The sequence below is a fragment of the Oncorhynchus clarkii genome, chromosome 4, assembly GCF_045791955.1.
Source record: "Oncorhynchus clarkii lewisi isolate Uvic-CL-2024 chromosome 4, UVic_Ocla_1.0, whole genome shotgun sequence".
Lineage (NCBI taxonomy): Eukaryota > Metazoa > Chordata > Actinopteri > Salmoniformes > Salmonidae > Oncorhynchus > Oncorhynchus clarkii.
This window is the reverse complement of record NC_092150.1, coordinates 37,947,630-37,960,867: the sequence shown is the minus strand read 5'-3', so window position 1 is coordinate 37,960,867 and position 13,238 is coordinate 37,947,630. Positions and strand designations below refer to the sequence as shown.

Here is a 13,238-nt window from a genome sequence, read left to right as displayed (position 1 = left end):
AATGATTCTAAAATATGTGTTTTGTTCACTGTGAATATCTGGTATTCCCATTATTGCCATACACTTTGATTTGCTGGGGGACACTGTAGTCTGAACACAATTGGGCAGGTGTATCGGAGAGTGAATGGCTCAGAATAGCCACTGCACCTCCTTGTCCTTGGACTGTGTCAAAGAAGCGCCCTTTGTTCTGAGCTGGGGTCAGGGGAGAATGGGTTATTGTCAACCAGGGATATGGAATTATGTCAATAGTAGAGCACCGAGCAGAATCTTTCCATTTTTATTTTGCATTGGCATTGGAATCTGCTAAACTGGCAGGTATTGCAGTAACAAGCCAGAGATGACAGCGACCATTGTTCTCGAATTTTCAAAATACACTATGTTTAAGAATGTACACATTCTAAAATAATTTGTATTTGAATGAAAAGACTGAAAAACCCAGGTGGTTGTAAATATTAATAACGGTTTGATTACTGATTGTACACTCGCTTTGATTAACATTATTTTATGTCTAGACACTGTGGTGATTTTGTAACCCATTTGTTCCTCGATGGTAAAACGTTGTTACAAAGTAATAGAAAGTTGTTACAAAGTAACAGCCAGCGCGTCTGTGCTTGCGCTGTTTAAGAGCCACACTGTCACTTGTCCGGCTTTGCTGTGCGCTTCACTGGAAATTGCTACATTGGTACAAGTCGATGATTTGTTAGTGCACGTCATCAGACCGCTTGCTTGCTTGTTGCCTATTTGACCGAAGTGGAGCTGTCAGTTCAGTACATAAAAAAAGAAAGAAAAACAAAGAAAATCAAACAAAGGTTAACCAACAGAAAGAGAACCGGCAGCATTCGCTCTCTCATACGTTTAGCATAGGCTACGGTTCGAGCTGTTTGTTTGAGCAATTTGAGGGTAACAACAGTTAACGGAACATGGCTGGTGTGATGACAGGTTTTGGTAACTTCACTCACGCCGTTGTACGAGCTATCCCCTCATCCCTTGCTAAAGAGGCACTGCGGATGAACGTTTTGGACGTGGACCTGGTGAAAGCTCAGCGGGAGCATGAGGTATATGTTGGGGTTCTGAAGCACAAACTCGGGCTGCAGGTGATAGAACTCCCCGCCGATGAGTCACTCCCGGACTGTGTGTTCGTGGAGGATGTCGCTGTGGTTTGCGGTGACACCGCTCTGATCACCAGACCCGGGGCAGAGAGCAGAAGGAAAGAGGTAAATAAAGTGTGTGTGTGTATATATATAATATATATATATATATATTATAGAAAAATCATGTCTCAGTTGACCATTTCTTTATTTGGAGTATGGATATATACTGCTGTTGTCATCTTTGGTATTAATGTATCGTATAACTGTCAACGCCATATCGAGATTACAGCTACATTGTAACAGTAATAGGCTACAAAGGAAGGGATATGTGATTAGCCATCATCAGAACGCCAACGCCCTTGGAAAGATGATCAGATAATATGGTCACAGTCACATGAGGGCTAAGACACCACTGTCCAACTCAAATGTTATTGGTCACATAAGTACACATTTTTAGCAGATGTTATTGCGTGTGTATCGAAATGCTTGTGTTCCTAGCTCCAACAGTGCAGTAGTATCTAACAATTCACAACAATACACACATGTGTAAAAGTTAAAGAAAGGAATTAAGAAATATATACAGTACCAGTCAAAAGTTTGGACACACCTACTCATTCAAGGGTTTTCCTTTATTTGTACTATTTTCTACATTGTAGAATAATAGTGAAGACATCAACACTATGAAATAACACATATGGAACCATGTAGTAGCCAAAAAAGTGTTATATATTGTATATTTGAGTTTCTTCAAAGTAGCCATCCTTTGCCTTGATGATAGCTTTGCACACTCTTGGCATTTGCTCAACCAGCTTCATGAAGAATGCTTTTCCAATTGTCTTGAAGGAGTTCCCACAGATGCTGAGCACTTGTTGGCTGTTTTTCCTTCACTCTGTGGTCATACTCATTCCAAACCATCTCAACTGGGTTGAGGTCAGGTGATTGTGGAGGCCATGTCATCTGATGCAGCACTCCATCACTCTCCTTCTTGGTCAAATTGCCCTTACACAGCCTGGAGGTGTGTTTTGGGTCATTGTAAAAAAATAAGTGATAGTCCCATTAAGACCAAACCAGATGGGATAGTGTATCACTGCAGAATGCTGTGCCTTGAATTCACCAGCAAAGCAGCCCCACACCATCACACCTCCTCCTCCATGCTTCACGGTTGGAACCACACATGCAGAGATAATCCGTTCACCTATTCAAGGTCTCACAAAGACACGGTGGTTGGAACAAAAAATCTCAAATTTGGACTCATCAGACCAAAGGACAGATTTCTACTGGTGTAATGTCCATTGCTTGTGTTTCTTGGCCCAAGCAAGTCTCTTCTTATTATTGGTGTCCTTTAGTAGTGGTTTCTTTTCAGTAATTTGACCATGAAGGCCTGATTCACGCAGTCTCTGAACAGTTGATGTTGAAATGTGTCTGTTACTTGAACTCTGTGAAGCACTTATTTGGGCTGCAATCTGAGGCTGGTAACGAATGAACTTATCCTCTGCAGTAGAGGTAACTCTGGGTCTTCCTTTCCTGTGGCAGTCCTCATGAGAGCCAGTTTCATCATAGTGCTCGATGGTTTTTGCGACTGCACTTGAAGAAACTTTCAAAGTTCTTGACATTTTTGGGATTGACTGACCTTCATGTCTTATATTAATGATGGACTATCGTTTCCCTTTGATTATTTGAGCTGTTCTTGCCATAATATGGACTTGGTCATTTACCAAATAAGGCTATCTTCTGTATACCACCCCTACCTTGTCACAACACAACTGATTGGCTCAAACACATTAAGAAGGAAAGGAATTCCACAAATTAACTTTTAACAAGGCACACCTGTTAATTGAAATGCATTCCAGGTGACTACCTCATGAAGCTGGTTGAGAGAATGCCAAGAGTGTGTCACAAAGGCAGAAGGTGGCTACTTTGTGGAATCTCAAATATAAAATATATTTAGATTTGTTTAACACTTTTTTGGTTACTACATGATTCCACACGTGTTATTTCATAGTTTCGATGTCCTCACTATTATTCTACAATGTAGAATAAGTGAAAATAAAGTAGTGAAAATAAAGAAAAACCCTTGAATGAGTACAGTAGGTGTGTCTAAACTTTTGACTGGTACTGTAAATATTAGGAATAGCTATGTCGGAGTGGCATTGATTCAGTAGAATAGAATAGAGTATATACATATGAGATGGGTGAAGCAGTAAAATTTGCCTCCTCATTCCTGGCAGAACTCAACATTAGTAGCCTATGTTAGCAATAACAAGAGTAGATGATGAGCATTGTTCTTTACATTACGTATATTGTGAAATGCAATGCTTTATAAAGACATTTTTCTACCATAACCTTTGATTTGGTTAATACTGACAGCTGTCTAGTCAGATGTGACCTGTCAAAAGATATTACATTGTAAACTGTGATTTCCTGTTTGCACAGAGTACTAGAGCACACACAGTAATGAGAAAGCATCTGCATCTCATCATCTGATCTGTCAAAATAGATGCTTTAATTGAAACAGCCATAATTCCCAGGCAGAGGGCTCTTGCATACAGAAAGAGCAGATTACTGCAATGCATGTCAGTCCATTGAAAGCAAAACATTATTTTTGTGGTATACTGTCCATATTACACCAATAAGTTATACTAACAGCAGGCTATGGACAGGGATATTTCTGCTGCCTGTTAACTTAATAGTGTACCCTAATAAAGGGGTCTGTGTGAATATAAACAGACTAAATGTATGCACATTATTTACAGTAGAAGTCGGAAGTTTGCATACACTTAGGTTGGAGTCATTAAAACTCGTTTTTCAACCATTCCACAAATGTCTTGTTAACAAACTATAGTTTTGGCGAGTCGGTTAGGACATCTACTTTGTGCATGACACAAGTAATGTTTCCAACAATTGTTTACAGACAGACTATTTCACTCTATCACAATTCCAGTGGGTCAGAGGTTGACATACACGAAGTTCACTGTGCCTTTAAACAGTTTGGAAAATTCCAGAAAATTATGTCATGGCTTTAGAAGCTTCTGATAGGCTAATTGACATCATTTGAGTCAATTGGAGGTGTACCTGTGGATGTATTTCAAGGCCTACCTTCAAACTCAGTACCTCTTTGCTTGACATCATGGGAAAATCAAAAGAAATCAGCCAAGACATCAGAAAAAAAGTGTAGACCTCCACACGTCTGGTTCATCCTTGGGAGCAATTTCCAAACGCCTGAAAGTACCACGTTCATCTGTACAAACAATAGAATGCGAGTATAAACACCATGGGACCACGCAGCCGTCATACCGCTCAAGAAGGAGACGCGTTCTGTCTCCTAGAGATGACCGTACTTTGGTACGAAAAGTGCAAATCAATCTCAGAACAACAGCAAAGGACCTTTTGAAGATGCTGGAGGAAACAGGTACAAAAGTATCTATATCCACAGTAAAACGAGTCCTATATTGACATAACCTGAAAAGTCAAACTGACCTAAGACAGGGAATTTTTACTAGGATTAAATGTCAGGAATTGTGAAAAACAAAGTTTAAATGTATTTGGCTAAGGTGAATGTAAACTTCCGACTTCAAATGTATGTGCACCCTGGGCTGTAGACTAAATGTGCTGTTCCCTGTCCTCTGTCTGTTGACTAAGGTTGCACATTTTGGGATATATTCAGAGGTAGAAACTTTTTGTGGGAATTAACGGGAATATATGGGAATGTTTTTTGCATTGGATATATTTAGCATATCATATGGAGGCATAAACATAAACCTTTTACCTTATCATAAGTAGACATAATTGCAAATGATTAAATCCTTCCAATAGAAAAATAACTATTTAGTTACGAATTGAACTTTAATTAAATGAGTTGACTCTTCACATGGAATGATGTCACTGAACAACAAAAGAAAGGGAATATTGAATGATACCCAATGATCCATCGCATCTCCCAAAAATGTTTTCAACATCTGTAAAATGATAGTCTAGAAACTAAAGCTTTGGTTGTCTTCCTCTCAGGCTTCCATGTCTTCTCCCTGGACCTCCTCAATGTCCACCTCTTGAACATCAGACTCTGAGGCCTTATCTTCACTGTCACTTTCCAACCTTGTTGAGGATGGCTCGTTGTCAGGCTCAAAAAGCCTCAAATTTTATTGCGTGCTTTGGTGTGTGTGTGTGTTCCCAAACAAGGACCAGTTGTGCTCTGGGCGGCTGATGTTGGTGGGATTTGGAGAACGACGGAGGCAACGGTGGAAAGAGCCTCAGATCCACCAAGTCCCTTCCACCAGGTGGCTGATGAGTTATTTTAGCACGACTGCCATATAGCATCTCCATCCAAAGCCCTTGCTTGGAAGTGTTCTTCGCCAGACTGCCAAGAACCTTGTCCTCATCCAGGCCAAGGTGGTGAGACACGGTAATGATGATACCATAGGACTTGTTGATCTCTGCACCAGACAGGATGCTCTTGCCAGCATACTTGGGGTCCAACATGTACACTGCGGCGTGTATGGGCTTCAGGCAGAAGTCTTCATGCTTTTTGATGTATTTCAGAATTGCAGTTTCCTCTGCTTGGAGCAGCATTGAAGAGGGCAGGGCAGTACAGATTTCTTCTCTTAGATCTGCAAGCAGAGTCTGAACATCAGACAGGATGGCTACTGCTATAGGTTTCAGGAGTTTCAGGCTGCTTACCACGCTCTCCCAAAATACATAATACATGATCCTCTTGATGGGGCTGTCCATATCGGCAGACTGTGATATTGCCATTTCTTGGAAAGAATCCTTTCCCTCCAGGAGACTGTCAAACATAATGACAACACCACCCCAACGCGTGTTGCTGGGCAGCTTCAATGTGGTGCTCTTATTCTTCTCACTTTGCTTGGTGAGGAAGATTGTTGCTATAACTTGATGACCCTTGGCTTTCTTATAGTGTATCCATTGTTTTCAGTGCCATGATGACATTGAGGAGCAGATTAAATGCATGAGCAGCACAGCCAATTGGTGTGATGTGAGGGTAGGACTCCTCCACTTTAGACCAAGCAGGCTTCATGTTCGCAGCATTATCTGTCACCAGTGTAAATACCTTCTGTGGTCCAAGGTCATTGATGACTGCCTACAGCTCATCTACAATGTAGAGACAGTTGTGTCTGTTGCCCCTTGTGTCTGTGCTCTTGTAGAATACTGGCTGAGGGGTGGAGATGATGTAGTTAATTATTCCTTGCCCACGAACATTCGACCACCCATCAGAGATGATTGCAATACAGTCTGCTTTCTCTATGATTTGCTTGATCTTCACTTGAACTCTGTTGAACTCTGCATCCAGCAAATGAGTAGATAAAGCATGTCTGGTTGGAGGGGTGTATGCTGGGAAAAGAACATTCAGAAATCTCTTCCAATACACATTGCCTGTGAGCATCAGAGGTGAACCAGTTGCATACACAGCTCGAGCAAGACATTCATCAGCATTTCTCTGACTACATACAGTATTTGCAAATGTACACAGCTCTTCCTTCCACATTACTGGAGTGAAATGTATCCATACATCAGATGGTGCCAGTGGCATTTTCCTGTAAAGATCAGATAAAAATGAGTAAAAAATAATAATAATACAATTCCACATACAGATAAATAGTTAAGCAGTTATATTAAATAACTCCTTTGTAAAATAAATGTTTTCAAATTAAACATGTATGGAAACAGGTGAATTAAAACTCCTCGGTTAGCAGGCTCAAGCAAGCTAAAACCCACAACTAGCAGAAATTGTTAACAAGTTAGAAATTATTTAAACACACTTTGCTGTAGGCTATTATTTTCTAGTTAACAAAAAATCATGTATGTCACATAAAATATATTCACCCCACCCAGTATTGTAATCAAAACTTACCAGAAAGTATGTAGTCCTTGGCTCAGACAGTGTAGTAGTGGAGCTCAATAGCATCTTATTAGTGTGCAAGATCTTGAGAATCACCTGTACATGTGATGGAAGAGTGCACTGCACATGTGATGGAACAATGCACTGTGCATGCAGAGGGTTGCAATTCCAATGAATTGGGGATAGTTTAACCAAAATATGCCACAAGACCTAGAATTGTCTTATGTGTATCCCACAAGAAAGGTTCACTGTTAAATTCACCAAAAAAGTTATTATAAGTAAAATTTCCCAAATTCCAGGGCTTAATAACTTCCCATGGAAAATTTTCAGAAAAATCCCGGATATTTACCGGAAAGTTTCCGACCCTTTGTAACCCTACTGGTGACAGTGTGTTTGAAGTTTGGACGAGCTCTCTGAAAGCCCCTGTCATATCGTATCAGACTCACCCTCCGGGTGAGGGCTGCTAATGGACCCCGGCCATACCATTGGGAGAGGATATTGATCTGTAAACCTCCTGGGGTTCATAATGGCTCTCGACATACAGGAAATGTCAGCTGGACTGTTTTGGATCTGACTAAAGTGTGTCCATGCAGTGTAGTGTTTTACTGTATAAAATGAAAGAGGTACGGTTTACTTAGAGTTGTGATCATGTAACATTTAGCTTTCATAAAGCCTTTATGACCATGACATAAAGAGTCGTAATGCCTTACCAAGTCTAAAGTATTAGAGTCGGGCAGAAGACCTGGGATCGATACTCGGTTGGTCACATTGGTGGATCAGAGAACTATGCTTGCGTGACGAGACCTGAAGACGGGTGTTAGCTCCCAGAGCTAATTGCTCAGGGTTTAGTTTCGTCTTGCCACCACCAAGACACACCCATCTGTCAGAACCTTGCCAGCAGCTGTTTCCCCCCACTCAATCACAACAAACAAACCTCCTGCAGGTTGAATTCAATAACTATAGGCAGAGATGCCGTAGAAAGCATTGAATAGGTCAGTAGCCTACAGAGTAATATGAGAAGAATGCAATTGCTAAATGTATGTAGATATTCTAAACTAAATGGTTTGATAACTTTCAAATGTAGTAACAGGTCCATGTAGAATTAACAATCCTTTACATAATACCAAAGAAGCAGTGATAAGCTAATATAACAATGTTCACCTTTCACCTTTCGTTGTTGTCATTCCCTGCCGATACAGGTACTGTGCTAGGTACTGTGCTATCTGCATTTTGTCTGGTGGTAATGGGTAGAGGTGTGCCGAGTAGTCGGACAAAACGAGTATCGTAACGGATATGGACAATTTTCTGGATACGATTATGATCCGAGTAGTTTTAAGTAATTATCCGTGATCGGGGGGGGGGGGGGGGGGGGGGGGGGGGGGGGGAAATGTGGTTGCCAGCATGCACGCATCTTTCTCATGTCAGTCAGTCAAGTAAGGTTTTACGTGGTGTAAATCACTCAACTGGCTAGTTTACCAGTCTGTAAAAAGACGGGTGGGCTGTATGTTGATCCTGCTGCTCTGATTGGATAGAGTGAAGCTGTCCACTCGCTTCAGAATTCCACCAATCACCTTCACTTCGCTGTTTTGGTCTGGTCATTCAGACTGCTGCTGCCTACTGTTAGCCTCCTATCATGATACATCAAAAGGAAAGGAAGTTTGCTATCAAGCTATCAATGTGCATATTATCTAACAAGCGGGGTGAGGGTAAGGAAAACTAAACACTGACATGCATTCTGATTGATAGCAAACTTGTCTGCCCACTGCAAGTTTGAAGACAGACACAGGTCAGACACACACACACCTCAACGGAACCTAATTAGCAGCTTGTTTGGTCTATAAACGTGCAGGGAGATAGGTATTTTGCCAACATCTACTTAGGCACGTTAAAACATTTACGTTTTTTCACGAGTATCATCCAATCCGACTATCAACTGGCTATTTACGGATATGATTTTGAATACAAGTATGGCCATGTTGGCACACCCCTAATAAGGGATCTATCTTGGCAAACATGTCATAGATACTGGTTGGTCATGCACAAACACATACACACAGTGGGCAATGATTACATTATCAATGGTGGTTATGATTAGCATGGTGGAACCAACCTGATCACTGCGTTCACCTTTCTATTTCACTTTTGTGTGTGTGTGTGTTATACAAGTTTTTTCTTAAAGTTTCCGGGATGTGACGTGCATCACACTTATATCAGTACACCAATAAACCTCTGTTAGATCAAATAAGCAATTCATGTTTATCTTGACTAAATTCGACACTCTCATTGCCCCCCCCCCCCCCTCCCCCCATACAAAACCTCTGGGGTATTAACATGCTTCTCTACAGTCTTACATGTGGATTCTCTTCTTCTCTTTCCACTGACAAGCAAACAGGCTGTTTTCTCCATAATTGGCACAGCCGCTGTCTTCTCATCCCAGAGGTAAATGAGTCCAGCATCAGTAAAGAGCTTATATTATAGCCTATCGGTGTGTGTGTTTGTGTGTGTATGTCACCGTGAGCACAGAATTCAGTCTGGATTAACCATGCTTTATTGGCTGGGACATAGGGAAGAAAGCACAGTCCTCTGATCCCTCTTTGTATCCCAGATCCCAGCCCTCTTAGTTAGTTATTTGTGACTGCCACTGCCAATTTACTGCTTAGATGAACCAGGCTTCATATAAACACTGTTTGTGTGTATTGTTGTGAATTGTTTTTAGATACTACTGCACTTATAGATACTACTGCACTGTTGGAGCTAGGAACACAAGCATTTCGCTGCACCCGCAATACCATCTGCTAAATATGGGTAACCAGTAACATTTGATTTGATTCAAACTTTTCACCGAAGCGCTAGTTAGCATTGGCTCACAAAACTACATCTAACGTCCTTCATACTGCACGCAGAGACATAAAAATGATATCCATGGGTCCATCTTAATTGCCAGAATCTATCAGTATCCCTTTAAGTGATCTTGTTTTTGTGACCCTCATAAGGCGCTTGCCTAATGCATTAATAAGTTATTCATAGCTATGGAAGGCAGTGGTAAATTGGAGTAGGCTTTGTTTATGAACAAATTAATCCTGGTCTCATGTAACCCAATGGTGGAAGCTCTAACTATGTTCTTCACTTTGGAGATTATATATGCAAGATTACACTCGTTGACGGTTGACAGAATTTGTAATCAGGCTCATCCTTGTGAAGTCCAGAGGCTTCTTCCACAAAGAGAATTTAGTTGTTAAAGGGGAACGAAAAGCTGGTTGTAAGAGCCACTTAATATGTGGATAGAAACTATATTAGAATATATTTTAGTTGTGTTATTGAATAGAAATGGTATATTGTTTATTATGGGAAATATGTATATGGGTCTTTCTTTAAACTAGGGTACCAGTAAAGATGTCCTACACTGGACAACTTGTTACAGCTGTTGATAAAAATCTGACATTTTATTTTATGCCATTACATTAAGATATAAGGGAGATCATAGCTATACTGAACACAAATCTAAACGCAACATGCAACAATTTCAGTGATTTTTAAGGAAATCAGTCAATTTAAATAAATACTTAGGCCCTAATCTATTGATTCCACATGGCTGGGCAAGGGCGCAGTCATGGGTGGGCCTGGGAGGGCATAGACCCACTCACTTGGGAGCCAGGTGCACCCACTAGGAAGCCAAGACCAATCAATCAGAATACGTTTTTCTTCACAAAGGGGCTTTATTACAGACAGAAATACTACTCAGTTTCATCAGGTGGCTGGTCTCAGACGATCCCGCAGGTGAAGAAGCCGGATGTGGAGGTCCTGGGCTGGCATGCTTACACATGGTCTGCGTTTGGGAGGCCAGTTGGTTAAATATAGCCAAATTCTGTAAAACTGGTCAGCAACCTTTTTTGTGTGGAGTGCCAATTTACAATTTATCCTACCATTTCTAATGAGCTGCGTGCCAGCTATGATTTTCATATCTGCATTACAACTAATTGTGTCTATTGAATGTCTAATTGCCCACAAACTGACTGAAGAATTCCATGGCTCGCTAAACAGAGGCGCTGTCCATTAGCACCACGGAGCTCCACAATAAGCCTGCCTGTATCAGATGAGCTACGCCACACCAAGGCACTGTCCAAGATGTTAAATCCTGTGTGGTTTTTGCACCTTTTGAAATGCATCAATAGAAATGAAGTCGAAAGTTTACATACACTTAGGTTAGAGTCATTGAAACTCGTGTTTCAAACCACTCCACAAATTTCTTGTGAACAAATTATAGTTTTGGCAAGTCGGTTAGGACATCTACTTTGTGCATGACACAAGTAATCTTTCCAACAATTTTTTACAGACAGATTATTTCACTTATAATTCACTGTATCACAATTCCAGTGGGTCAGAAGTTTACATACACTAAGTTGACTTTGCCTTTAAACAGCTTGGAAAATTCCAGAAAATGATGTCATGGCTTTAGAAGCTTCTGGTAGGCTAATTGACATAATTTGAGTCAATTGGAGGTGTACCTGTGGATGTATTTCAAGGCCTACCTTCAAACTCAATGCCTCTTTGCTTGACATCATGGGAAAATTTGAAAATCAAAAGAAATCAGCCAAAAATAATTGTAGACCTCCACAAGTCCGGTTCATCCTTTGGAGCAATTTCCTAATGCCTGAAGGTACCACGTTAATCTGTACAAACAATAGTACGCAAGTATAAACACCACGGGACCACGCAGCCGTCATACCGCTCAAGAAGGAGATGCGTTCTGTCTCTTAGAGATTAATGTACTTTGGTGCGAAAAGTGCAAATCAATCCCAGAACAACAGCAAAGGACCTTGTGAAGACGCTGGAGGAAACAGATACAGGAGTATCTATATCCACAGTAAAAGTGAGTCCTATATCAACATAACCTGAAAGGCCGCTCAGCAAGGAAGAAGCACTGCTCCAAAACCGCCATTAAAAAAAAAGAAACGCCATATTGTGGGGGTGTTTTGCTGCAGGTTGCAAATGGGTGTTCCAAATGGATAATGACTCCAAGCATACTTACAAAGTTATGGCAAAATGGCTTAAGGACAACAAAGTCAAGGTATTGGAGTGGCCATCACAAAGCCCTGATCTCAATCCCATATAAAATTTGTGGGCAGAACTAAAAAAGTATGTGCGAGTAAGGAGGCCTACAAACTTGACTCAGTTATACCAGCTCTGTCAGGAGGATTGGGCCAAAATTCACCCAACTTATTGTTGGAATCTTGTGGAAGGCTACCCAAAATGTTTGACCCAAGTTAAACAATTTAAAGGCAATGCTACCAAATACTAATTGAGTTATTGTAAACTTCTGACCTACTGGGAATGTGATGAAATAAATAAAAGCTGAAATAAATAATTCTCTACTATTATTCTGACATTTCACATTCTTAAAATAGATTTGTGATCCTGACTGACCTAAGACAGGGATTTTTTACTATGATTACATGTCAGGAATTGTGAATCTGAGTTTAAATGTATTTGGCTTAGGTGTATGTAAACTTCTGACTTCAACTGTAGATCTTTGTATTGTACTTCCTGATTTTCTCCATTGTTTGAGTTTGTTTGGCAAGCATCCTTGATGATTGTAAGTAATTCCTTTTGATGTTATTCCTCTTATTCTATTGCATTATGTGTATTTGTCTGACATGCAGTTGTGGTCAGCAGGTTTAATACTATGGTCATTTTAATTTTGATGCCTGTATTTGTAACTTGATGGCCTGTAGTAGTGGCTTTATGCATATTTTGTTCGGTAAAGCTGTCTAAATGTTGGCTTTATTCATGGTTTTGATTTATGGCCAATATTCCTTTGATGCGTTTTATCAAGAATCAAGATTTTGTTGTGGTGCGACGCTTTGCTGTTTTCAATTGTACTTCTCATCCATTTTGATTGTTTATATATGGAAATTTCATTAGAAACTTGAAAATATAATTTATACTTCTTTGTTTATTATAATAATAATAATGTGTATATATTGCTCCTCCAAGTATTTTTTGTGGAATAGCCCCATTTCAATATAGGCTATAGAACTACAAAGGCTATATCATGCCATGACCATAGAGAGCCCTTGGGGTTCTCTATGATGCAATAGGTCAGAGCGTGACTAGGGGGTGTTCTAGTCTTGAATTTATATGTTGGGGTTGTTCCCAATTGGAGGCAGCTGATGATCGTTGCCTCTAATTGGGTATCATACTTAGTGTGGTCCTTTTCCCACCTGCGTTTGTGGGATATGGTTTTGTTTTGGTTTAGTGCTATGTGCGCTACGAACTTCACGTTCGTTTATTCT

The 13,238-nt window shown here is 40.4% G+C and overlaps 1 protein-coding gene across 1 annotated transcript in view; it reads left to right on the top strand.

Moving 5' to 3' along the window:
* Positions 1–631: 631 nt before the first annotated feature.
* LOC139406789 (N(G),N(G)-dimethylarginine dimethylaminohydrolase 1-like) overlaps positions 632–13,238 on the top strand; it is a 109,649-nt gene continuing 97,042 nt past the window's right edge. The window contains exon 1 of the mRNA XM_071149825.1: positions 632–1,214. Within this exon, the coding sequence (XP_071005926.1) occupies positions 921–1,214 (294 nt within the window). The 5' untranslated portion in view covers positions 632–920. The remainder of the gene's footprint in view (positions 1,215–13,238) is intronic.